Below are 27610 nucleotides of genomic sequence, written 5' to 3'. Positions count from 1 at the left end.
TAATATATAGGTGATGTGTAATGTTTACAGACAGACAGGTGATGTATAGGTGATGTGTAATGTCTACAGACAGACAGGTAATATATAGGTGATATGTAATGTCTACAGACAGACAGGTAATATATAGGTGATGTGTAATGTTTACAGACAGACAGGTGATCTACAGGTGATGTGTAATGTCTACAGACAGACAGGTGATGTATAGGTGATGTGTAATGTCTACAGACAGACAGGTGATGTATAGGTGATGTGTAATGTCTACAGACAGACAGGTGATGTGTAATGTCTACAGACAGACAGGTGATGTATAGGTGATGTGTAATGTCTACAGACAGACAGGAGATCTATAGGTGATGTGTAATGTCTACAGACAGACAGGTGATCTACAGGTGATGTCTAATGTCTACAGACAGACAGGTGATCTACAGGTGATGTGTAATGTCTACAGACAGACAGGTGATGTATAGGTGATGTGTAATGTCTACAGACAGACAGGTGATCTACAGGTGATGTGTAATGTCTACAGACAGACAGGTGATGTATAGGTGATGTGTAATGTCTACAGACAGACAGGTGATCTATAGGTGATGTGTAATGTCTACAGACAGACAGGTGATGTATAGGTGATGTGTAATGTCTACAGACAGACAGGTGATGTATAGGTGATGTGTAATGTCTACAGACAGACAGGTGATGTATAGGTGATGTGTAATGTCTACAGACAGACAGGTGATGTATAGGTGATGTGTAATGTCTACAGACAGTCATTACTCTCACAGTATCGTCTCTCGTAATGTCCTCTTCTCTCAGCAGCAGTTGATCACGTAGCTTGTGTCCCAAATGACATTCTATTCCACGACAGGGCTCTGGTCTAGAGTAGTGTACTGAATAGGGAATAGGGGGCCATAGGGCTCTGGTCTAAAGTAGTGTACTGAATAGGGAATAGGGTGCCGTTTAGGACGGTGGCTGTAGGTGCAGTAGGTCAGTATATGCATGTTGTCTCTTATTAGATAAATGCTAATGGGGATGGAGTGTGTGTGCCTGCATACCGCGTGTTTGTGCCCCCACCCTGCTGGAATGGCAATGAGAGTTGACCTTTAGACCGAGGAAGCAGACAGCTTGGAATGTATCCCAAATGCCACCCTATCTGTCTATGTGTAGTGCACTACTTTAGACCAGATCCCTATGGGCCCTGTTCATAGGTAGTGCACTATAAAGGGAGTAGGGTGCCATGTGGTGATACAACCCTGCTCTGATCTCCTCCACTAAGCTCATTACTGATTACTGAAACCATTCACTCTCTCTCTCTCTCTCTCTCTCTCTCTCTCTCTCTCTCTCTCTCTCTCTCTCTCTCTCTCTCTCTCTCTCTCTCTCTCTCTGTGTCTCTCTCTCGGTCTCTCTCTGTCTCTCGCTCTGTCTCTCGCTCTGTCTCTCGCTCTCTCTGTCTCTCGCTCTCTCTGTCTCTCGCTCTCTCTGTCTCTCGCTCTCTCTGTCTCTCGCTCTCTCTGTCTCTCGCTCTCTCTGTCTCTCTCTCTGTCTCTCTCTCTGTCTCTGTTCTCTCTCTCTCTCTCTCTGTCTCACTCTCTTTCTCTGTCTCTCTCTCTGTCTCTCTCTCTGTGTCTCTCTCTGTCTCTCTCTGTCTCACTCTCTCTCTCTCTCTCTGTCTGTCTGTCTGTCTGTCTGTCTGTCTGTCTGTCTGTCTGTCTGTCTGTCTGTCTGTCTGTCTGTCTGTCTGTCTGTCTGTCTGTCTGTCTGTCTGTGAAAGAGGTATGAAGGAATCATTGCTGACATGTATATAATAATAATAGTAATGATTAGGACCCTCTATTTGTAAAGCTGTGTTAATACATTCAGCTCAAAGCACTCTGCATATTGCCTGTTGACAGCCAGGCAAGCTTCTATTGGTTTCCAGAGGTCTTGTACAGGTCAACCAGATGTTTCAGCTGTAGTTCTATTGGTTTCCAGAGGTCATGTACAGGTCAACCAGATGTTTCAGCTGTATTAAGACTCAGGAAAGATGTGGAATATGTATTCGTTCTTCAACTCCAATCCATCACATCACGTCAGGCTGTATTCATTGTTAGTGTCATGTTTGGACAGGTAACCTGAGTGTTGCTAATGCCGTGTTATCGCTGCTAATCAACACATGGGAGTGTGTCCTAAGTTACACCCTATTCCCTATACAGTGCACTACTTCTGCCCAGTGTGTAGGTACTAGGGTGCCGTTTGAGAAACACACACAATGAGTTGATCTGAGTTCAGCTGGAGGTTTGGCAGGATGCAGGGAAGGACAGTTAGTCTCCATGTTTCTATTCAACAACACTGGTTAACATATCACTATAGAGACAATACACTCTGGTTAACATATCACTATAGAGACAATACACTCTGGTTAACATATCACTATAGAGACAATACACTCCTCTGGTTAACATATCACTATAGAGACAATACACTCCTCTGGTTAACATATCACTATAGAGACAATACACTCTCGTTAACATATCACTATAGAGACAATACACTCTGGTTAACATATCACTATAGAGACAATACACTCTGGTTAACATATTACTATAGAGACAATACACTCCTCTGGTTAACATATCACTATGGAGACAATACACTCTGGTTAACATATCACTATAGAGACAATACACTCTGGTTAACATATCACTATAGAGACAATACACTCTGGTTAACATATTACTATAGAGACAATACACTCCTCTGGTCAACATATCACTATGGAGACAATACACTCTGGTTAACATATCACTATAGAGACAATACACTCCTCTGGTTAACATATCACTATAGAGACAATACACTCTTCGGGTTAACATATCACTATAGAGACAATACACTCCTCTGGTTAACATATCACTATAGAGACAATACACTCTGGTTAACTTATCACTATAGAGACAATACACTCTGGTTAACATATCACTATAGAGACAATACACTCCTCTGGTTAACATATCACTATAGAGACAATACACTCCTCTGGTCAACATATCACTATAGAGACAATACACTCTGGTTAACATATCACTATGGAGACAATACACTCTGGTTAACATATCACTATAGAGACTATACACTCTGGTTAACATATCACTATAGAGACAATACACTCTGGTTAACATATCACTATAGAGACAATACACTCTGGTTAACGTATCACTATAGAGACGATACACTCCTCTGGTTAACATATCACTATAGAGACAATACACTCCTCTGGTTAACATATCACTATAGAGACAATACACTCTCGTTAACATATCACTATAGAGACAATACACGCTGGTTAACATATCACTATAGAGACAATACACTCTGGTTAACATATTACTATAGAGACAATACACTCCTCTGGTCAACATATCACTATGGAGACAATACACTCTGGTTAACATATCACTATAGAGACAATACACTCCTCTGGTTAACATATCACTATAGAGACAATACACTCCTCTGGTTAACATATCACTATAGAGACAATACACTCTGGTTAACTTATCACTATAGAGACAATACACTCTGGTTAACATATCACTATAGAGACAATACACTCCTCTGGTTAACATATCACTATAGAGACAATACACTCCTCTGGTCAACATATCACTATAGAGACAATACACTCTGGTTAACATATCACTATGGAGACAATACACTCTGGTTAACATATCACTATAGAGACTATACACTCTGGTTAACATATCACTATAGAGACAATACACTCTGGTTAACATATCACTATAGAGACAATACACTCCGGTTAACATATCACTATAGAGACGATACACTCCTCTGGTTAACATATCACTATAGAGACAATACACTCCTCTGGTTAACATATCACTATAGAGACAATACACTCTGGTTAACATATCACTATAGAGACAATACACTCCTCCGGTTAACATATCACTATAGAGACGATACACTCCTCTGGTTAACATATCACTATAGAGACAATACACTCCTCTGGTTAACATATCACTATAGAGACAATACACTCTGGTTAACATATCACTATAGAGACAATACACTCCTCTGGTCAACATATCACTATAGAGACAATACACTCCTCTGGTTAACATATCACTATAGAGACAATACACTCCTCTGGTTAACATATCACTATAGAGACAATACACTCCTCTGGTCAACATATCACTATAGAGACAATACACTCTGGTTAACATATCACTATAGAGACAATACACTCCTCTGGTCAACATATCACTATAGAGACAATACACTCCTCTGGTTAACATATCACTATAGAGACAATACACTCCTCTGGTTAACATATCACTATAGAGACAATACACTCCTCTGGTTAACATATCACTATAGAGACAATACACTCTGGTTAACATATCACTATAGAGACAATACACTCTGGTTAACATATCACTATAGAGACAATACACTCCTCTGGTTAACATATCGCTATAGAGACAATACACTCTGGTTAACATATCACTATAGAGACAATTCACTCTGGTTAACATATCACTATAGATACAATACACTCCTCTGGTCAACATATCACTATAGAGACAATACACTCTGGTTAACGTATCACTATAGAGACAATACACTCTGGTTAACATATCACTATAGAGACAATACACTCTGGTTAACATATCACTATAGAGACAATACACTCCTCTGGTCAACATATCACTATAGAGACAATACACTCTGGTAAACATATCACTATAGAGACAATACACTCTGGTTAACATATCACTATAGAGACAATACACTCCTCTGGTTAACATATCACTATAGAGACAATACACTCCTCTGGTTAACATATCACTATAGAGACAATACACTCTGGTTAACATATCACTATAGAGACAATACACTCCTCTGGTCAACATATCACTATAGAGACAATACAATCTGGTTAACATATCACTATAGAGACAGTACACTCTGGTTAACATATCACTATAGAGACAATACACTCTGGTTAACATATCACTATAGAGACAATACACTCCTCTGGTTAACATATCACTATAGAGACAATACACTTCTGTTAACATATCACTATAGAGACAATTCACTCTGGTTAACATATCACTATAGAGACAATACACTCCTCTGGTCAACATATCACTATAGAGACAATACACTCTGGTTAACGTATCACTATAGAGACAATACACTCTGGTTAACATATCACTATAGAGACAATACACTCTGGTTAACATATCACTATAGAGACAATACACTCCTCTGGTCAACATATCACTATAGAGACAATACACTCTGGTAAACATATCACTATAGAGACAATACACTCTGGTTAACATATCACTATAGAGACAATACACTCCTCTGGTTAACATATCACTATAGAGACAATACACTCCTCTGGTTAACATATCACTATAGAGACAATACACTCCTCTGGTCAACATATCACTATAGAGACAATACACTCCTCTGGTTAACATATCACTATAGAGACAATACACTCTGGTTAACGTATCACTATAGAGACAATACACTCTGGTTAACATATCACTATAGAGACAATACACTCTGGTTAACATATCACTATAGAGACAATACACTCTGGTTAACATATCACTATAGAGACAATACAGTCCTCTGGTTAACATATCACTATAGAGACAATACACTCCTCTGGTCAACATATCACTATAGAGACAATACACTCTTGTTAACATATCACTATAGAGACAATACACTCCTCTGGTTAACATATCACTATAGAGACAATACACTCTGGTTAACATATTACTATAGAGACAATACACTCCTCTGGTCAACATATCACTATAGAGACAATACACTCTGGTAAACATATCACTATAGAGACATACACTCTGGTTAACATATCACTATAGAGACAATACACTCCTCTGGTTAACATATCACTATAGAGACAATACACTCCTCTGGTTAACATATCACTATAGAGACGCTATGCTGCCACTGCTGTTCTGTTCTTTGATATTGCTGTGCAGATGGGAGGGAACTTAACTCTCCCCAGAGACTGGGATGGAGGGAGAGAGGGGGATGGAGGGAGAGAGGGGGATGGAGGGAGAGAGGGGGGATGGAGGGAGAGAGGGGGAGATGGAGGGAGAGAGGGGGGATGGAGGGAGAGAGATGGGATGGAGGGAGAGAGGGGGATGGAGGGAGAGATAAAGAGAGAGGGAGAGAGGGGGGATGGAGGGAGAGAGGGGGATGGAGGTAGAGAGGGCTGAGGAGCGGAGGGAGGGAGGGAGGGAGGGAGGGAGGGAGGGAGAGAGAGATGGAGAGAGAGACGGCTGAGGAGCGGAGGGAGGGAGGGAGGGAGAGAGGGCTGAGGAGCGGAGGGAGGGAGAGATGGAGGGAGAGATGGAGGGAGAGAGGGCTGAGGAGCGGAGGGTGGGAGAGATAAAGAGGGATGGAGGGAGGGAGAGATAAGAGAGAGGGGGATGGAGCGGAGGGAGGGATGGGGAGCGGAGGAAGGGAGAGATAAAGAGAGAGGGATGGAGGAAGCTGTGTTGATGGGGACGGCCTGTTTACCAGAGTGAAGTTGTCAGTAAGAGAAAGGGCGTGATGGAAGGTGATGAATCCGTCTGTAATGTGATAGGACATATGAGATGATATTTTTAGGACAGACGGTCCCAGTAAGAAATGCTTTTATTGGCTGTTGAGTGGGTTGATCTTTTAAAATATTCAACTTGTATAAAATATAGAGCAAGACTTGAGGCTGTTTAGAATTCATAAGTACGTCTCTGAGAAGTGGATGTTGAGAGCTGTGGGCCCTATGGGGCCCTGGTCAAAAGTAGTGCACTACTTAGGGAATAGGGTGCCGTTTGGGATGCGGACGCTGCCTAGCTGTCTCCCTCCGTGTTAAATACAAACCGTTGTGACTGAAGGAAGGTTACAGGCTCGCGCCGTACTAGACCTGGGTTCAAATACTATTTGAAATCACGTAACATACTTAGTCTGTGGTTGATTGAGCTTGCCTGGCTAAAGGAAACCAATCGAATAGTGTAAAAGGTGAAAACCCTGCCCGTTATGCACTCCAGGCAGGCTAAAGCAAACGCTGCAAGTATTTTAACGTTTAAAAAATATATATATATAGTATTTGAACCCAGGACTGCTAGCTAGCTGTCACCAGGTTTTTTTGGGGGGGGGGGGCAAAACGGATGAAGAAAACTTCAATAGAAAGTTGAAACAGAAGACTAGTTGAATCTCTGTTTAACATTGAAACAGGAAGTGTGTAATCAAAACATTCCAGATTGCCTTAGCGGTCACTGTGTTGTTGTTGTTATTGTTGCTGCCGCCAAGATGTTAAAGACGAGATGTTATATTCAACTGTTGTTAAACGCTGTTTGTATCACAGGACGGGGTTCCTGTAGATTCTAATGAGTGTTTACACACTTCCACTTCATAACAGTGTTGCTTCAGTCAACGCAGAGCTCAAACAGAGATGACTGTTTAACTTGTAACTGTAGACTCTAGCTGGAGCTAAACCTCCTGTAAACCAGTTAGACTGTAACAAAACCTCCTGTTAGACTGTAACTAAACCTCCAGTTAGACTGTAACTAAACCCTCCTGTTAGACTGTAACTAAACCTCCAGTTAGACTGTAACTAAACCTCCTGTCTACCTGTTAGACTGTAACTAAACCTCCTGTCTACCTGTTAGACTGTAACTAAACCTCCTGTCTACCTGTTAGACTGTAACTAAACCTCCTGTTAGACTGTAACTAAACCTCATGTCTACCTGTTAGACTGTAACTATACCTCCTGTTAGACTGTAACTAAACCTCCTGTTAGACTGTAACTAAACCTCCTGTCTACCTGTTAGACTGTAACTAAACCTCCTGTTAGACTGTAACTAAACCTCCTGTTAGACTGTAACTAAACCTCCTGTCTACCTGTTAGACTGTAACTAAACCTCCTGTTAGACTGTAACTAAACCTCCTGTTAGACTGTAACTAAACCTCCTGTCTACCTGTTAGACTGTAACTAAACCTCCTGTTAGACTGAAACTGAACCTCCTGTTAGACTGTAACTAAACCTCCTGTCTACCAGTTAGACTGTAACTAAACCTCCTGTTAGACTATAACTAAACCTCCTGTTAGACTGTAACTAAACCTCCTGTTAGACTGTAACTAAACCTCCTGTCTACCTGTTAGGCTGTAACTAAACCTCCTGTTAGACTGTAACTAAACCTCCTGTTAGACTGTAACTAAACCTCCTGTCTACCAGTTAGACTGTAACTAATCCTCCTGTTAGACTGTAACTAAACCTCCTGTCTACCTGTTAGACTGTAACAAAACCTCCTGTTAGACTGTAACTAAACCTCCTGTCTACCTGTTAGACTGTAACTAAACCTCCTGTCTACCTGTTAGACTGTAACTAAACCTCCTGTTAGACTGTAACTAAACCTCCTGTCTACCTGTTAGACTGTAACTAAACCTCCTGTCTACCAGTTAGACTGTAACTAAACCTCCTGTTAGACTATAACTAAACCTCCTGTTAGACTGTAACTAAACATCCTGTCTACCTGTTAGACTGTAACTAAACCTCCTGTCTACCTGTTAGACTGTAACTAAACCTCCTGTTAGACTGTAACTAAACCTCCTGTCTACCTGTTAGACTGTAACTAAACCTCCTGTTAGACTGTAACTAAACCTCCTGTCTACCTGTTAGACTGTAACTAAACCTCCTGTTAGACTGTAACTAAACCTCCTGTTAGACTGTAACTAAATATCCTGTTAGACTGTAACTAAACCTCCTGTTAGACTGTAACTAAACCTCCTGTTAGACTGTAACTAAACCTCCTGTTAGACTGTAACTAAACCTCCTGTTAGACTGTAACTAAACCTCCTGTTAGACTGTAACTAAACCTCCTGTTAGACTGTAACTAAACCTCCTGTTAGACTGTAACTAAACCTCCTGTTAGACTGTAACTAAACCTCCTGTCTAGCTGTTAGACTGGACCTCATCAGTCAGGACATTATCCTCCATGACTGGGATGGGAAAGTAACAGAGAGGACTGTTTGTGACAGAGCTTATGAACTGGCTGGCAGACACTGTGTGTGTGTGTGTGTGTGTGTGTGTGTGTGTGTGTGTGTGTGTGTGTGTGTGTGTGTGTGTGTGTGTGTGTGTGTGTGTGTGTGTGTGTGTGTGTGTGTGTGTGTGTGTGTGTGTGTGTGTGTGTGTGTGTGTGTGTGTGTGTGTGTGTTTCAGTAGAGCGACAGCAGAGAGAGTGGAGAGACTGGTGGAGATCAGGGATCAGTGGTTGGATACAGACAGACAGCAGCCTGATGGTAGTGAACCAGTGGACAATAAATATTAATTAACTGGCCATATCTCCTTGTCTCTCCTCGTCTCTCTCCCTGTTTCTCCTTGTCTCACCTTGTCTCTCTCCTTGTCTCTCCGTGTCTCTCCAACAACAACCTAAATAAAACCAAAATAAAAAAACTACTTAATTCAACAATAAGGCTCCAAGCCCACACACACACACACACACACACACGTCTACCTTGATGCATACCCACCACACTTAGGGTCTGTGTGTGAGGACAGCTAGGCTCTGAGGCTAGACTATGTTCAGGGCTGTCACTGGATATGTCCTCTGATCTGTCTAATGATGGACTGCAGCTGAGACAGGGAGATAGGGAGAGGACGGCTGTGATGGAGAGAGAGTGAAGGAGGGGGAGAGAGAGAGGGAGGGGAAGGAGAGAGTGTGTGTGACGACTGAATCAGGAAAGAGGTGAACAAGGGAGGGAGGGAGGGAGGGAGAGAGGGAGAGGAGAGGAGAGGAGGGAGAGAGGGGGAGAGAGGAGAGGGAGGGAGGGAGAGGCGAGAGGGAGGAAGAGGGAGAGGAGGGAGGGGAGAGGGAGAGGAGAGAGCGTAGATGAAGCAGTCAGATGCCACCTGATTAACTCCTCCTTATCTTCTCATTCTAATCAGTTACATTTGAGAGTTTAGCAGGGTGTTAGTTTATAGGGTGTTAGTTTACAGGGTGTTAGTTTATAGGGTGTTAGTTTATAGGGTGTTAGTTTACAGGGTGTTAGTTTATAGGGTGTTAGTTTATAGGGTGTTAGTTTATAGGGTATTAGTTTATAGGGTGTTAGTTTACAGGGTGTTAGTTTATAGGGTGTTAGTTTATAGGGTGTTAGTTTATAGGTTGTTAGTTTATAGGGTGTTAGTTTACAGGGTGTTAGTTTATAAGGTGTTAGTTTATAAGGTGTTAGTTTATAGGGTACAATGCAGGTGTAGAAGCACGGTGGCTTGGAAAAACTCCCTAGAAAGGCCAGAACCTAGGAAGAAACCTAGAGAGGAACCAGGCTATGAGGGGTGACCAGTCCTCTTCTGGCTGTGCCGGGTAGAGAGGAACCAGGTTATGAGGGGTGGCCAGTCCTCTTCTGGCTGTGCCGGGTAGAGAGCAACCAGGTTATGAGGGGTGGCCAGTCCTCTTCTGGCTGTGCCGGGTAGAGAGGAACCAGGCTATGAGGGGTGACCAGTCCTCTTCTGGCTGTGCCGGGTAGAGAGGAACCAGGCTATGAGGGGTGACCAGTCCTCTTCTGGCTGTGCCGGGTAGAGAGCAACCAGGCTATGAGGGGTGGCCAGTCCTCTTCTGGCTGTGCCGGGTAGAGAGGAACCAGGCTATGAGGGGTGGCCAGTCCTCTTCTGGCTGTGCCGGGTAGAGAGGAACCAGGCTATGAGGGGTGGCCAGTCCTCTTCTGGCTGTGCCGGGTAGAGAGGAACCAGGCTATGAGGGGTGACCAGTCCTCTTCTGGCTGTGCCGGGTAGAGAGGAACCAGGCTATGAGGGGTGGCCAGTCCTCTTCTGGCTGTGCCGGGTAGAGAGGAACCAGGCTATGAGGGGTGACCAGTCCTCTTCTGGCTGTGCTGGGTAGAGAGGAACCAGGCTATGAGGGGTGACCAGTCCTCTTCTGGCTGTGCTGGGTGGAGATTATAACAGAACATGGCCAAGATGTTCAAATGTTCATAGATGAACAGCAGGGTCAAATAATAATAATCACAGTGGTTGTCGAGGGTGCAACAGGTCAGCACCTCAGGAGTAAATGTCAGTTGGCTTTTCACAGCTGATCATTAAGAAGTCGAGACAGCATTCAGAGGTCGAGACAGCATGTTCGGTAGAGAGAGAGAGGAAGGGAGAGAGAGAGGGTAGAAAACAGCAGGTTCTGTAGGGAGAGAGGAAGGGAGAGAGAGAGGGTAAAAAACAGCAGGTTCGAGAGAGAGAGAGAGGGAGGAAGGGAGAGAGAGAGGGTCGAAAACAGCAGGTTCGAGAGAGAGAGAGGAAGGAAGGGAGAGAGAGAGAGTCGAAAACAGCAAGTTCGAGAGACAGAGAGGGAGGGAGGAAGGGAGAGAGAGAGGGAGGAAGGGAGAGAGAGAGAGAGGGTCGTAAACAGCAGGTCTGGGACAGGTAGCACGTCCAGTGAACAGGTCAGGGTTCCATAGCCGCAGGCAGAACAGTTGAAACTGGAGCAGCAGCACGACCAGGGAGGAGAGATGAGAGAGACAGACCAGAGCAGGACTCAGTGCAGCACACAACACTGGATCACTCTCTGGGGCGCAGGGTCCACCCTACACAGGAGTGGTATTACACATTATCTCTCTCTTCTGTCTCTTCTGTCACTCTCTTCCCTCCCTCCCTCTCTCCCCCCTCTCTCTCTCCCTCCCCCTCACTCTCTCTCTCTCCCTCCCCCTCACTCTCTCTCTCTCTCCCTACCCCTCACTCTCTCTCTCCCCCCTCTCTCTCTCCTTCCTTCCTTCCTTCCTTCCTTCAAATGAGACCACCAGTTCAAGTCCTTTAAGATTGAAGCCAGATTCAGTTGAAAACATCGTATTTATCTGTTGTAAGAAACCTTCTAGTTAAAGTGTTACCATGTTGGTGTCCTAGAATGGATTCAGATCAGGTTTATTATCTCTCTGTACAGCTTCGTAGATGTGTTTATCTCTGAGACATTTAAAAAGTGAACTGGATGGGGTTTTATCTCTGTGTCTCCGTGGCCCTTAAACAAACAATCATTTGGTGTCATTTGCTCCCCTACCAGGGTTGCAGTAAGCATTAAGCCATTTTAATTTGTAATTAATTTTTCAGAGGCGTTGAATTCACAGGGATTAACACTCACCAAGTGTTGTTCTTTGTAACTGGTTCTGATTATAAAACTCCACCTCACTGTCACACACAGAGAGACACAGAGACAGACAGACACAGAGACAGACAGACAGACACAGAGACAGACAGACACAGAGACAGACAGACACAGAGACGGACAGACACAGACAGACACAGAGACAGACAGACACAGAGACAGACAGAGACAGACAGACACAGAGACAGAGATAGACACAGAGACAGAGATCGACACAGAGACAGAGATAGACACAGAGACAGAGATGGACACAGAGACAGAGATGGACACAGAGATAGACAGAGATAGACAGAGATAGACACAGAGATAGACAGAGATAGACACAGAGATAGACAGACATAGACACAGAGATAGACAGAGATAGACACAGAGATAGACAGAGATAGACACAGAGATAGACAGAGATAGACACAGAGATAGACAGAGATAGACACAGAGATAGACAGACATAGACACAGAGATAGACAGAGATAGACACAGAGATAGACAGAGATAGACACAGAGATAGACAGAGATAGACACAGAGATAGACAGAGATAGACACAGAGATAGACAGAGATAGACAGAGATAGACACAGAGATAGACAGAGATAGACACAGATAGACAGAGACACAGAGATAGAGACAGAGATAGAGACAGAGATAGAGACAGAGACAGACAGACACAGAGACAGAGATAGACACAGAGACAGAGATAGACACAGAGACAGAGATGGACACAGAGACAGACAGACACAGAGAGACAGACAGACACAGAGAGACAGACAGACACAGAGAGACAGACAGAGAGACAGACAGAGAGACAGACAGACAGACAGACAGACAGACAGACAGACAGACAGACAGACAGACAGACAGACAGACAGACAGACAGACAGAGAGATAGACAGAGAGAGAGAGAGAGAGACAGACAGGCACAGAGACAGACAGACACAGACAGACACAGACAGACAGACAGACAGACAGACAGACAGACAGACAGACAGACAGACAGACAGACAGACAGACAGACAGACAGACAGACAGACAGACAGAGAGATAGACAGAGAGACAGACAGGCACAGAGACAGACACAGACAGACAGACAGACAGACAGACAGACAGACAGACAGACAGACAGACAGACAGACAGTCACTGTGTCAGGTAGATTAAAATAATTGACCAGCCACTCAGATTTTTTACCAGACCAAATATTATTTTGGGATAAAATGACACCATCATAGGGCCTCCTTAGTGGCCAATGGTCTAAGACACTGCATCGCAGTGCTAGAGGCATCACTACAGATCCGGGTTCGATCCCGGGCTGTGTCGCAGCCGGGCCGCGACCGGGAGACCCATGAGGTGGAGCACAATTGGCCCAGCGTTGTCCAGGGTAGGGGAGGGTTTGGCCCGGCTGGGATGTCCTTGTCCCATCGCACTCTAGCGACTCCTGTGGCGGGCCGGGCACAGTGCACGCTGACCAGGTCACCAGGTGTACGGTGTTTCCTCCGACACGTTGGTGTGGCTGGCTTCCGGGTTAAGCGAAGCATTGTGTCAGGAAGCAGTGCGGCTTGGCAGGATCGTGTTTCAGAAGACGCATGGCTCTTGACCTTCGCCCCTCCCAAGTCCGTACGGGAGTTGCAGCGATGAGACAAGACTGTAACTACCAATTGGAAACCACGAAATTGGGGAGAAAAAGGGGTAAAAAAAATAAATAATAATAATTATATATATTTTTCAAATGACACCAACTAAACACATAAAAAGCAGATGATCATACTTTGTCATTTTTTAAAACAAAACATGTGTAACTAGTAAGAATCCTGTTAGATTGTTTCATTTTAATTTGAAGTCTTTTAAACCAAAATATCACAGATTCAGAAAAATGTGCAGCTGCCTCTTTAAGGGCTGGAGGTTACCGTGGTAACGCGACTGGAGTCTTGTTTTGTGGTGTTGAGAGTCTGACTCGTTGTCCCCCCTCGCTGTCTTCTCAGTTGAAACTCAAACATTTGAAAAACAGCTTTTGAACAAAACAATGTAAATAGCCAAGAAACACAAGCACAAATCTCACTTCGGTAGAATGTAGTTTCAAGTAAATTAGACTGACTTTATGGCTGTGAGGTCGTCTTCACGCCCCCAGCCAGGCAGTGTTGCATCACTAGGTGGGATCCATTATAGATTCGTAGCTATCAAACAAAACTGCAGAAATACTATGGAAACCGCTTCTGCAGAATTATTTTAGCTATAAATGTGATCATAATTGATTTATTTTTTATTCACAAATGCGTGGCTGGTGGAATAGACATCTTACCCGCCAAAATCTACCCTCATTTGGCAAGTGGCGGGTGTTCATTTTACACCCTGCTCTCTCTCACACAGACACAGACACACCTCTCTATTCCCATATCCATCCATCCATCCATCCCTCCCTCGCTCTATCTTTCTCTATCCTTCTCTTCATCCATCCCTAGCCTCTCTCCATCCTTCTTTCTGTCCTGGGGCTCTGTGGGGTGTTTGTGTTTGTGAACAAAGCCCTAGGACCAACTTGCTTAGGGGACTCTTCTCCAGGTTCATCTCTCTGTAGGTGATGGCTTTTGATAATTAGCGGGAATCTGGATTTTGATAATTAGCGGGAATCATCCTAATTCTGCTCTGCATGCATTATTTGGTGTTTTACGTTGTACACAGAGGATATTTTTGCAGAATTCTGCATCCAGGTGGGAAAGGGCAGTGTGGAGTGCAATAGAGATTGCATCATTTGTGAATCTGTTGGGGCGGTATGCAAATTGGAGTGGGTCTAGGGTTTCTGGGATAATGAGGTTGATGTTAGCCATGACCAGCCTTTCAAAGCACTTCATGACTACAGATGTGAGTGCTACGGGTCTGTAGTCATTTAGGCAGGTTACCTTAGTGTTCTTGGGCACAGGCACTATGGTGGTCTGCTTAAAACATGTTGGTATTACAGACTCAGACAGGGATAGGTTGAAAATGTCAGTGAAGACACTTACTAGGTGCTCAGCGCATGCTCGGAGTACACGTCCTGGTAATCTGTCTGGTTCTGCGGTTTTTTGGATGTTTAAAGGTCTTACTCACATCGGCTACGGAGAGCGTGATCACACAGTCGTCCGGAACAACTGATGCTCTCATGCATGTTTCAGTGTTACTTGCCTCAAAGCAAGCATAGGAGTTATTTAGCTCGTCTGGCAGGCTCGTGTCACTGGGCAGCTCGTGGCTGTGCTTCCCTTTGTTCACAGCTTTGTGGAAGTTACCCGTGTCGTTGATGTTTAGGCCGAGATATGTATTGTTTTTTGTGTGCTTTAGGGCAATTAGATGGAATTTGTATTTGTGGTCCTGGCAACTGGACCTTTTTTGTAACACCATTATTTTTGTCTTACTGAGATGTACTGTCAGGGTCCAGGTCTGGCAGAATCTGTGCAGAAGATCTAGGTGCTGCTGTAGGCCCTCCTTGGTTGGGGCCAGAAGCACCAGATCATCAGCAAACAGTAAACATTTGACTTCAAATTCTAGTAGTGTGAGACCAGGTGCTGCCGACTGTTCTAGTGCCCTCGGCCATGTGGAAAGAAATGTGTTTTTTTGCCAATTTTAACCGCACACTTGTTGTTTGTGTACATGGATTTTATAATGCCGTATGTTTTTCCCCCCAACACCACTTTCCATCAATTTCTATAGCAGACCCTCGTGCCAAATTGAGTCAAAAGCTTTTTTGAAATCAACAAAGCATGAGAAGACTTTGCCTTTGTTTTGGTTTGCTTGTTTGTCAATTAGGGTGTGCAGGGTGAATACGTGGTCTGTCGTACGGTAATTTGGTAAAAAGCCAATATGATATTTGCTCAGTACATTGTTTTCACTGAGGAAATGTACGAGTCTGCTGTTAATGATAATGCAGAGGATTTTCCCAAGGTTGCTGTTGACACATATCCCATGGTAGTTAATGGGGACAAATTTGTCTCCACTTTTGTGGATTCATGTGGTCAGTCCTTAGTTCCAAATATTGGAGAATTTTCCAGAACTGAGGATGATGTTAAAGAGTTTAAAGTTTAGGCAATTGGTCTGTATATTTTATAATTTCATTGAGGATACCTTCAACCCCACAGGCCATTTGGGTTGGAGGGTTTGTATTTTGTCCTGTAGTTCATTCAATGTAATTGGAGAATCCAGTGGGTTCTGGTAGTCTTTAATCTCTTTCTGGTCTCTCGCTCCTGTCTCTGTCTCTCTCTTTGTCTCTCTGTCTCTCTCTCTTTGTCTGTCTCTCTTTGTCTGTCTGTCTCTTTCTCTTTGTCTGTCTCGCTCGGTCTGCCTCTCTCCCGTCTCTCCTGTCTCTCTCTTTCTCTCCTGTCTCTCTCGCTCCTGTCTCTGTCTACCCGTCTCTGCCTCTGTCGCTCTCTCTCTCGCTCTCTCATATCTCTCCTCTCTCTTTCCTGTCTTTCTCCCTCTCTATCTCTGCCTCTTTCTCTACTCTCTTTTATCTCTCACCCTGCTCTCCCTCTCTCTCGCCCTGCTATCTATCCCTCTCTCTCGCCCTGCTCTCCGACTCTCTCGCTCTGCTCTCCCTCTCTCTCGCCCTGCTCTCCCTCTCTCTCGCCCTGCTCTCCCTCTCTCCACATCTCTTCACTATTCAGGCTGTGAAATCTGAAATGACTGTGAAGTTGTGGTTAGTCATCCCAGTCCAACTGAAATGAACCCTCTGGCCTCAGCTCAGAGCTGTAGTGAAGTCTCTGACTGATGTCTCAGTGGGTTCTCCAGCCCAGGTCCAATCTAAACTACCTCCTCTCCTATCTCCACCTATCAGGAAGCTGAAACAGTGGCAGAACGTGACCCAGAGAACACTTTCTATTGGTCAACAGCCTAAAATAATCAAACCTGTTGAGAATAAGTAATTGATAGGCAAGACGTGTTCTCGTATGTAGACAGGATGTGTCCTCGTATTGAGACGAGACGTGTCCTCGTATGTAGACAGGACGTGTCCTCGTATTGAGACGAGACGTGTCCTCGTATGTAGACAGGATGTGTCCTCGTATTGAGACGAGACGTGTCCTCGTATGTAGACAGGACGTGTCCTCGTATTGAGACGAGACGTGTCCTCGTATGTAGACAGGACGTGTCCTCGTATTGAGACACCAGCCCCTCTCTCTCTCTCTCTCTCTCTCTCTCTCTCTCTCTCTCAGTATAATTAACTATAATAACAGCCAACAGGACCTTGCTGTCTGTCCGTCCTCCCTGGGTTTCTAAGAGGGCTAGGCCAACCAATCACCAGTCAGACAGACCCCGGTGAAGTGCAGAACTCGGGCTGGTTCATTTGAAGCTACTGCAGAACACTGTGTTTCAGTGTTTATTCAGACAGAGACCCGGTTCAGCCCGTTTCCCTAGGAGACGCTGTGAACCGTGGACACACTGCTGCTTCCCATATGGAACCCTATTCCCTATGTAGTGCACTACTTTAGACCCTATTCCCTATATACTGCACTACTTTAGACCAGGGCCCTATGGCACCCTATTCCCTATATAGTGCTCTACTTTAGACCCTATTCCCTATACAGTGCACTACTTTAGACCCTATTCCCTATATAGTGCACTACTTTTTACATCGGAACTCTGGAACTCTACGGTAGTAGAGGGGTGAGGCTGTGGAGGGGGTAGGAGGGGTGAGGCTGTGGAGGGGGTAGGAGGGGTGAGGCTGTGGAGGGGTAGGAGGGGTGAGGCTGTGGAGGGGTAGGAGGGGTGAGGCTGTGGAGGGGGTAGGAGGGGTGAGACTGGAGGGGGTAGGAGGGGTGAGGCTGTGGAGGGGGTAGAAGGGTGAGGCTGTGGAGGGGGTAGGAGGGTGAGGCTGTGGAGGGGGTAGGAAGGGTGAGGCTGTGGAGGGGGTAGGAGGGGTGAGGCTGTGGAGGGGGTAGGAGAGGGCGGTGAGGCTGTGGAGGGGGTAGGAGAGGGGGGGTGAGGCTGTGGAGGGGGTAGGAGGGTGAGGCTGTGGAGGGGGTAGGAGGGTGAGGCTGTGGAGGGGGTAGGAGGGGTGAGGCTGTGGAGGTGGTGTGAGGGTGTGGAGGGGGTAGGAGGGGTGAGGCTGTGGAGGGGTAGGGGATTGAGACTGTGGAGGGGTGAGGCTGTGGAGGGGGTAGGAGGGGTGAGGCTGTGGAGGGGTAGGGGGGTTGAGGCTGTGGAGGGGTAGGAGGGTGAGGCTGTGGAGGGGGTAGGAAGGGTGAGACTGTGGAGGGGGTAGGAGAGGTGAAGCTGCGGAGGGGTGAGGATGCGGAGGGGGTAGAAGGGTGAGGCTGCGGAGGGTTGAGGCTGTGGAGGGGGTAGGAGGGGTGAGGCTGTGGAGGGGGTAGGAGAGGGGGTGAGGCTGTGGAGGCGATAGGAGAGGATGGGTGAGGCTGTGGAGGGGGTAGGAGGGGTGAGGCTGTGGAGGTGAGAGGAGGGGTGAGGGTGTGGAGGGGGTAGGAGGGGTGAGGGTGTGGAGGGGGTAGGAGGGTGAGGCTGTGGAGGGGGTAGGAGAGGTGAGGCTGTGGAGGTGGTAGGAGGGGTGAGGGTGTGGAGGGTGTAGGAGGGTGAGGCTGTGGAGGGGTAGGGGGGTTGAGGCTGTGGAGGGGGTAGGAGGGGTGAGGCTGTGGAGGGGGGTAGGAGGGTGAGGCTGTGGAGGGGGTAGGAGAGAGGGGTGAGGCTGTGGAGGGGGTAGGAGAGGGGGGTGAGGCTGTGGAGGGGGTAGGAGATGGGGGTGAGACTGTGGAGGGGGTAGGAGAGGGGGGTGAGGCTGTGGAGGGGGTAGGAGGGTGAGGCTGTGGAGGGGGTAGGAGGGGTGAGGCTGTGGAGGGGGTAGGAGGGGTGAGGCTGTGGAGGGGGTAGGTGGGGTGAGGCTGTGGAGGGGGTAGGAGGGTGAGGCTGTGGAGGGGGTAGGTGGGGTGAGGCTGTGGAGGGGGTAGGAGGGGTGAGGCTGTGGAGGGGGTAGGTGGGGTGAGGCTTTGGAGGGGGTAGGTGGGGTGAGGCTGTGGAGGGGGTAGGAGGGCAGGAGAGTGGACAGTAATGAGGGTGGTTTGTAACAGTGGGGCGGGGGTTCAGTGGGTTGGACAGAGAGAAGTGAGGAGGGAGAGGGGTGTCATCACTGACAAACGAGGGAGGCTGTAACAGGAAGGGGCGAGGAGAAGGACAGTAATGAGGGAGGCTGTAACAGGAAGGGTCGAGGAGAAGGACAGTAACGAGGGAGGCTGTAACAGGAAGGGTGAGGAGAAGGACAGTAATGAGGGAGGCTGTAACAGGAAGGGTGAGGAGAAGGACAGTAACGAGGGAGGCTGTAACAGGAAGGGGCGAGGATAAAGACAGTAACGAGGAAGGCTGTAGCAGGAAGGGGCGAGGAGAAGGACAGTAACGAGGGAGGCTGTAACAGGAAGGGGCGAGGAGAAGGACAGTAACGAGGGAGGCTGTAACAGGAAGGGTGAGGAGAAGCACAGTAATGAGGGAGGATGTAACAGGAAGGGGCGAGGAGAAGGACAGTTGAATAATGAGGCTGTAGGCTGGCTAGCAGCTATGACTGGGGAATGGTGACTTCCTCTCTCTCTCCTCTCTCTCTCTTCCTCTCCTCCCCCTCCTCTCTTTCCTCTCTCTCTCTCTCCCTCTCTCTCTCTCTCTCTCCTCCCCTCTCTCTTCTCTCTCTCTTCCTCTTCCGCTCCTACCCCTCCTCTTTCTCTCTTCTCTCTTCCTCTCCTCCCCTCCCCTCCCCTCTCTCTCTCCTCTCTCTCTCTCTCTCTCTCCCTCCTCTCTCTCTCTCCTCTCTCTCTCCCCTCCCCTCCTCTCTCTCTCCCCCCTTGGTTCCATCTGCACTGGCCTCGTAGTGTCCCCCAAATAGCACCATTTTTCCTATGTGGTGCACTACTTTTGACCCATGCCCATATGGTGCTGATCCAAATGCACTATGTGGGGAATAAGAAACCATTTGAACCGCCATCTGACATGACTGAGTGACCCCCCCGCTCCAAACTAGATCCCTAACTGTTTATAATACATGTCTAATAGGACACTAGACCTGTCTAATAGGACACTAGACCTGTCTAATAGGACACTAGACCTATCTAATAGGACACTAGACCTATCTAATAGGACACCAGACCTATCTAATAGGATACTAGACCTGTCTAATAGGACACTAGACATATCTAATAGGACACTAGACCTATCTAAAAGGACACTAGACCTATCTAATAGGATACTAGACCTGTCTAATAGGACACTAGACCTATCCAATAAGACACTAGACCTGTCTAATAGGACACTAGACCTGTCTAATAGGACACTAGACCTGTCTAATAGGACGCTAGACCTGTCTAATAGGACGCTAGACCTGCCTAATAGGACGCTAGACCTGTCTAATAGGACGCTAGACCTGTCTAATAGGATACTAGACCTGTCTAATAGGACGCTAGACCTGTCTAATAGGACACTAGACCTATCCAATAAGACACTAGACCTATCTAATAGGACACTAGACCTGTCTAATAGGACGCTAGACCTGTCTAATAGGACGCTAGACCTGTCTAGTAGGACGCTAGACCTGTCTAGTAGGACGCTAGACCTGTCTAGTAGGACGCTAGACCTGTCTAATAGGACACTAGACTAGTCTAGTAGGACACTAGACCTGTCTAATAGGACACTAGACCTGTCTAATAGGACACTAGACCTGTCTAATAGGACACTAGACCTATCTAATAGGACACTAGACCTGTCTAGTAGGACACTAGACCGGTCTAGTAGGACACTAGACCTGTCTAGTAGGACACTAGACCTGTCTAATAGGACACTAGACCTGTCTAGTAGGACACTAGACCTGTCTAGTAGGACACTAGACCTGTCTAGTAGGACACTAGACCTGTCTAATAGGACACTAGACCTGTCTAATAGGACACTAGACCTGTCTAGTAGGACACTAGACCTGTCTAATAGGACACTAGACCTGTCTAATAGGACACTAGACCTGTCTAGTAGGACACTAGACCTGTCTAGTAGGACACTAGACCTGTCTAGTAGGACACTAGACCTGTCTAAAGGCAGGTCCCTGGGGAGCTGGAATGTCTCTCTGTCTCCTAGCTTGTTGGGTTGGATCACCCAGCCGGCACACTGACTGGTGGATCACCTGCATGAGACATCACTGACATGAATTATCCCCACTGCAATCATAGTGGAAACCTGTGTGTGTGTGTGTGTGTGTGTGTGTGTGTGTGTGTGTGTGTGTGTGTGTGTGTGTGTGTGTGTGTGTGTGTGTGTGTGTGTGTGTGTGTGTGTGTGTGTGTGTGTGTGTGTGTGTGCCTGTATTCGTTTGTGTACAACTCTCATTCTGACTCTTTCACTACCCTTCTTATCCTCTTCCTCATCTCTCCTCCTCCTCTATCTTTTCCCCGCAGAAAACACAAAGACACCTTTACCAAGGTCGAGATCCCGTCAGAATATCAATGTGAGCACAGCGGCGGTGATGGGGGTGGCTGTGAGAGGACAGAGAGGAGTGGCGCCCACCAAGGAGTCTCATTATGACACAGAGGGACATCCGCCTAACACTAACGCTACGGGGTCTGCCACGGCCAGGAGCAGGGGTCCACTACGTAGGGAACCTGGAGAACACAAACCCATAACCACCACCGGGATGGACCGAGACACGGGGATAGAGAGAGGGAGGGAGAATGAGAGAGGGAGGGAGAATGAGAGAGGGATGGGAAGAGGGCGGGAGAAGGAGAGAGGGAGGGAGAGAGAGGTTGAGGTAGAGAGAGAATCTCCATGTCCCAGCAACACCAATGGAGACTCTGATGTAGAAGCTCTACTGGCCAGACTGAGGGCCTTGTAAGAGATCTATTTCCAGACACAGATAACCCAGTCGCACCCAAACACCTCCACACCTGGCTGCCCCCCCCACCCCCATATCTGCAGCGTTAGGGCTGCCCAGCACAGGACAGCACAGGACAGGACAGCACAGGACAGCCCAGGACAAGACAGCACAGGACAGCACAGGACAGCACAGCACAGCACAGGACAGCACAGGACAGCCCAGGACAGCCCAGGACAGGACAGCCCAGGACAGGACAGCCCAGGACAGGACAGCCCAGAACAGGACAGCCCAGGACAGGACAGCCCAGGACAGGACAGCCCAGGACAGGACAGCCCAGGACAGGACAGCCCAGGACAGGACAGCCCAGGACAGGACAGCCCAGGACAGGACAGCCCAGAACAGGACAGCCCAGAACAGGCCAGCCCAGGACAGGACAGGACAGCACAGGACAGCCCAGGACAGGACACCCCAGGACAGCCCAGGACAGGACAGCCTATTCAGGTGTAAAAGACAGAGTCCGTCCTAAAAGCTTTGTTTCTCTTTGTAGACTATCCCCCATGAACCTTTTATAAAGAAAGTTGGCCTATTTATTTTAAGTATAACAATAAATATGATTAAAATTGTGCTTTTTGAATCCGCTTGTGTGTAGTTGTAGGAAGCTGAAGGAATATCCTGTCCGTAACTCATTAAACGTGTACCACTGCCAAAACTTCTGTGCTTAGACTTATTGACCAAAGTACTGTTTTCTTTGTCTAGGATGCATAGTTATTCCAATGCACTTGTACACTTTGTAGTATGCAGTGTGCAGTTTGTAGTAGGCCGTGTACGATTTTTCATATGCCATTTACACTTTGTAGTATGTGGTGTACACTTTGTAATATGCAGTGTACTATTTTTCATATGCAGTGTACACTTTAGTATGCAGTTTGTAGAATGCAGTGCACGATTTGTCATATGCCGTTTACACTTTGTAGTATGCAGTGTACTATTTGTAGTATGCAGTGTACTATTTGTAGTATGTAGTGTACTATTTGTAGTATGCAGTGTAGTATGTAGTGTACTATTTGTAGTATGCAGTGTACTATTTGTAGTATGCAGTGTACTATTTGTAGTATGTAGTGTACTATTTGTAGTATGCAGTGTACACGTTGTAGTATGCAGTGTACACGTTGTAGTATGCAGTGTACTATTTGTAGTATGCAGTGTACTATTTGTAGTATGCAGTGTACACGTTGTAGTATGCAGTGTACACGTTGTAGTATGCCGTGTACTATTTGTAGTATGCCGTGTACTCTTTGTAGTATGCCGTGTACTCTTTGTAGTATGCCGTGTACACTTTGTAGTATGCAGTGTACACTTTGTAGTATGCCGTGTACACTTTGTAGTATGCCGTGTACACTTTGTAGTATGCAGTGTACTCTTTGTAGTATGCAGTGTACTCTTTGTAGTATGCAGTGTACTATTTGTAGTATGCAGTGTACACTTGTTATGTCTTAATAATTAGCAATGCACAGCTCCTGCTGTAAACCAAATAGTATCAAAAGCTTTGTCTTTTATATGTGTTCATATCAACTCTGAGTTATCACATTTACCAGTTATTAACATGTAGTTCATTACCCTAAACATGTATTCTAAGGATGGGATTTGACATAAAACTAGTCTTGGGACACATGTTCGTACAGAGCACGTGTTTATTGAAATACATTATATTGTCTAATCGTTTTATTACATGGATATTTACACTTATGAAATACATTAAACAATATAATTGTTTTATTACATGGATATTTACACTTATGAAATACATTAGACAATATAATTGTTTTATTACATGGATATTTACACTTATGAAATACATTATATTGTCTAATCGTTTTATTACATGGATATTTACGTTCAATTTATGTTCATTTTTTATCTTTCTGAAGAATTGCGCTCGTCGATCATTCCTCTCCCTAACTGGTTTTTCTAGTGGGATCTTTCTATGCAAGACATCTACATCAAATCATTGTTTAAATCCAGAAATGATGAAATAAATATATATATACAGTATGAATATAAAGTAGACCTTTATCTTAATGCTGAACCAACCACGTCAGGTGTTGTCTTTCTGTGGTAGTTTTTCTTTCTGCTAGTATCAACGTGTTATTTGTGTTTCTATAATGTTTTTCCTTGGTTTAGTGTGGTGGAAGAAGGGGCGGTTTTATCTGGTGGCGTTTTGAGTGGGAGGAAGTTGTTGTTTTTGTCTCAGTCAGAATGTTTGTCAGAACTCTTGGAATTGGAATGTTCAGTTTGATTGACAGGCGTCTGTCGGCGTTCTTCGCCGTCTCCACGGCAACGGCAAATAAGATGGTTAAAATTAAACGTCAAATCATTATCTCTCTGAACACATTTGTTTATCTGTCTTTTCATGTTTTTAATGAAATTGTATTATCACCTTTCCTGCCTCCTACACATCCTTGTTATTGTTAGAATGAAAGTATGCATTTTTTGTAGACCCATTTACAATAAAAAATTATGAATTGAAAAGGGTGGGAGTCTCTTCCTTCTGTGTAACATGTATAAAAGCGAAATAACAAATTGTATTCGTTAATAGTTTAATTTTGTAGTTCAGCTCTGCTAATTAACACATGGGCACACTTCACACACACACTTCACACACACAGAGGTACCCTTCCACTCTGAAGAAGGTGTCAGTGACACTACAATACCTGGGAGAGAGAACTCATTTTGTGCCTCATTAATTGCTGGGTAGTTTCAGTAATGAAATCAGCTGTTAATTGTGTTAATGACGACAACAATAATATTCTGAGGGTGGATTCCTGTTACAGGACGAAATAGGAAGGTGGTCGCTGTTCGTTAACACACAATCACACCATTATACACCCTGTACATTACACAATCACACCATTATACACCCTGTACATTACACAATCACACCATTATACACCCTGTACATTACACAATCACACCATTATACACCCTGTACATTACACAATCACACCATTACACACCCTGTACATTACACAATCACACCATTACACACCCTGTACATTACACACCCTGTACATTATACACTGTGTACATTACACACCCTGTACATTACACACCCTGTACATTACACACCCATTACATTATACACCCTGTACATTACACACCCTGTACATTATACACTCTGTACATTACACACCCATTACATTACACACCCTGTACATTATACACCATGTACATTACACACCCTGGACATTACACACCCTGTACATTACACACCCTGTACATTATACACCCTATACATTACACAGCCTGTACGTTATACACCCTATACATTACACACCCATTACATTATACACCCTGTACATTACACACCCTGTACATTATACACTCTGTACATTACACACCCATTACATTACACACCCTGTACATTATACACCATGTACATTACACACCCTGTACATTACACACCCTGTACATTAAACACCCTATACATTACACAGCCTGTACGTTATACACCCTATACATTACACACCCATTACATTACACACCCTATACATCCCTCCCTGAGTCAGTAGTCTATGATAACATGTCCCTCCCTGAGTCAGTAGTCTATGATAACAGGTCCCTTCCTGAGTCAGTAGTCTATGATAACAGGTCCCTTCCTGAGTCAGTAGTCTATGATAACAGGTCCCTCCCTGAGTCAGTAGTCTATGATAACAGGTCCCTTCCTGAGTCAGTAGTCTATGATAACAGGTCCCTTCCTGAGTCAGTAGTCTATGATAACAGGTCCCTTCCTGAGTCAGTAGTCTATGATAACAGGTCCCTTCCTGAGTCAGTAGTCTATGATAACAGGTCCCTTCCTGAGTCAGTAGTCTATGATAACAGGTCCCTCCCTGATTCAGTAGTCTATGATAACAGGTCCCTTCCTGAGTCAGTATTCTATGAAACCAGGTCCAGTGTTTTTCAGAGCTTATTCAGAGCAGTGTAAAAGCCCAACTCTTAATTGCCAGCCAGTTAAAGGTAGAGTGCTTGTGAAATGTTCCTTTCTCTCTGTTTGGATGCCATCCTAATTAGTTAGCCTGAGGGTTCCTCTTTTTACTCAGGGTAGCTGGCTCCTTTTAAAGACAAACTGTTATATGGGGTTTCTACTGGCTCCTTTTAAAGACAAACTGTTATATGGAGGTTTCTACTTTCCTGTTCTTAGTTGTCTACAGTTTGTTAATCAAGAGCTTGTTTTGGTTTAATGGGAAAGCCTCTCTCGCTCCCTCTACTCTCTCTCTCCCTTTCTCTCTCTTTCCATCTCTCTCTCTCGCCGCTCTAGTTCTGTCTCTCTCTTTCTCTGTCTCTCTCATATCAAAGTCTACATCTGCTGAGTAAAACAGGTGTAGATTTTACCATGAAATGGTTACTTACGAGCCCTTTCTCAACAATGTACAGTTATTAAAGAACTAAAAATAAAGTGCCCCAAAAAATAAAGTAAATAGTAACACAATAAAATACTGAGGTTATATACAAGGAGTACCACTACCGAGTCAATGTGCAGGAGTACGAGGTAATTGAGGTAATACTGAGGTTATATACAAGGAGTACAAGTACCGAGTCAATGTGCAGGAGTACGAGGTAATTGAGGTAATACTGAGGTTATATACAAGGAGTACAAGTACCGAGTCAATGTGCAGGAGTACGAGGTAATTGAGATCATATGTACAGGGTCAGTGTAGTGTCCGGATAGAGGTCAGTGTAGTGTCTGGTTAGAGGTCAGTGTAGTCCTGGTTAGAGGTCAGTGTAGTGTCTGGTTAGAGGTCAGTGTAGTCCTGGTTAGAGGTCAGTGTAGTCCTGGTTAGAGGTCAGTGTAGTCCTGGTTAGAGGTCAGTGTAGTGTCCGGATAGAGGTCAGTGTAGTGTCTGGTTAGAGGTCAGTGTAGTCCTGGTTAGAGGTCAGTGTAGTCCTGGTTAGAGGTCAGTGTAGTCCTGGTTAGAGATCAGTGTAGTCCTGGTTAGAGGTCAGTGTAGTCCTGGTTAGAGGTCAGTGTAGTGTCTGGTTAGAGGTCAGTGTAGTCCTGGTTAGAGGTCAGTGTAGTCCTGGTTAGAGGTCAGTGTAGTGTCTGGTTAGAGGTCAGTGTAGTCCTGGTTAGAGGTCAGTGTAGTCCTGGTTAGAGGTCAGTGTAGTCCTGGTTAGAGGTCAGTGTAGTCCTGGTTAGAGGTCAGTGTAGTGTCTGGTTAGAGGTCAGTGTAGTGTCTGGTTAGAGGTCAGTGTAGTGTCTGGTTAGAGGTCAGTGTAGTCCTGGTTAGAGGTCAGTGTAGTCCTGGTTAGAGGTCAGTGTAGTGTCTGGTTAGAGATCAGTGTAGTCCTGGTTAGAGGTCAGTGTAGTCCTGGTTAGAGGTCAGTGTAGTGTCTGGTTAGAGGTCAGTGTAGTCCTGGTTAGAGGTCAGTGTAGTCCTGGTTAGAGGTCAGTGTAGTGTCTGGTTAGAGGTCAGTGTAATCCTGGTTAGAGGTCAGTGTAGTGTCTGGTTAGAGGTCAGTGTAGTGTCTGCTTAGAGATCAGTGTAGTCCTGGTTAGAGGTCAGTGTAGTCCTGGTTAGAGGTCAGTGTAGTCCTGGTTAGAGGTCAGTGTAGTGTCTG

General features: G+C 45.5%; 1 protein-coding gene across 1 annotated transcript in view; it reads left to right on the top strand.

Annotated features, from left to right (window-relative positions):
• LOC106591129 (protein diaphanous homolog 3) overlaps positions 1-22236 on the top strand; it is a 764911-nt gene extending 742675 nt beyond the window's left edge. The window contains 1 exon segment of the mRNA XM_045699589.1: positions 21579-22236. Within this exon segment, the coding sequence (XP_045555545.1) occupies positions 21579-22012 (434 nt within the window). The 3' untranslated portion in view covers positions 22013-22236.
• The last annotated feature ends 5374 nt before the right edge of the window (positions 22237-27610 follow it).

Source organism: Salmo salar, chromosome ssa17 (genome assembly GCF_905237065.1).
Source record: "Salmo salar chromosome ssa17, Ssal_v3.1, whole genome shotgun sequence".
NCBI classification, from domain to species: Eukaryota; Metazoa; Chordata; class Actinopteri; order Salmoniformes; family Salmonidae; genus Salmo; species Salmo salar.
Note: the sequence above shows the minus strand (reverse complement) of the source record. Positions and strands in the feature narration are given on the sequence as shown.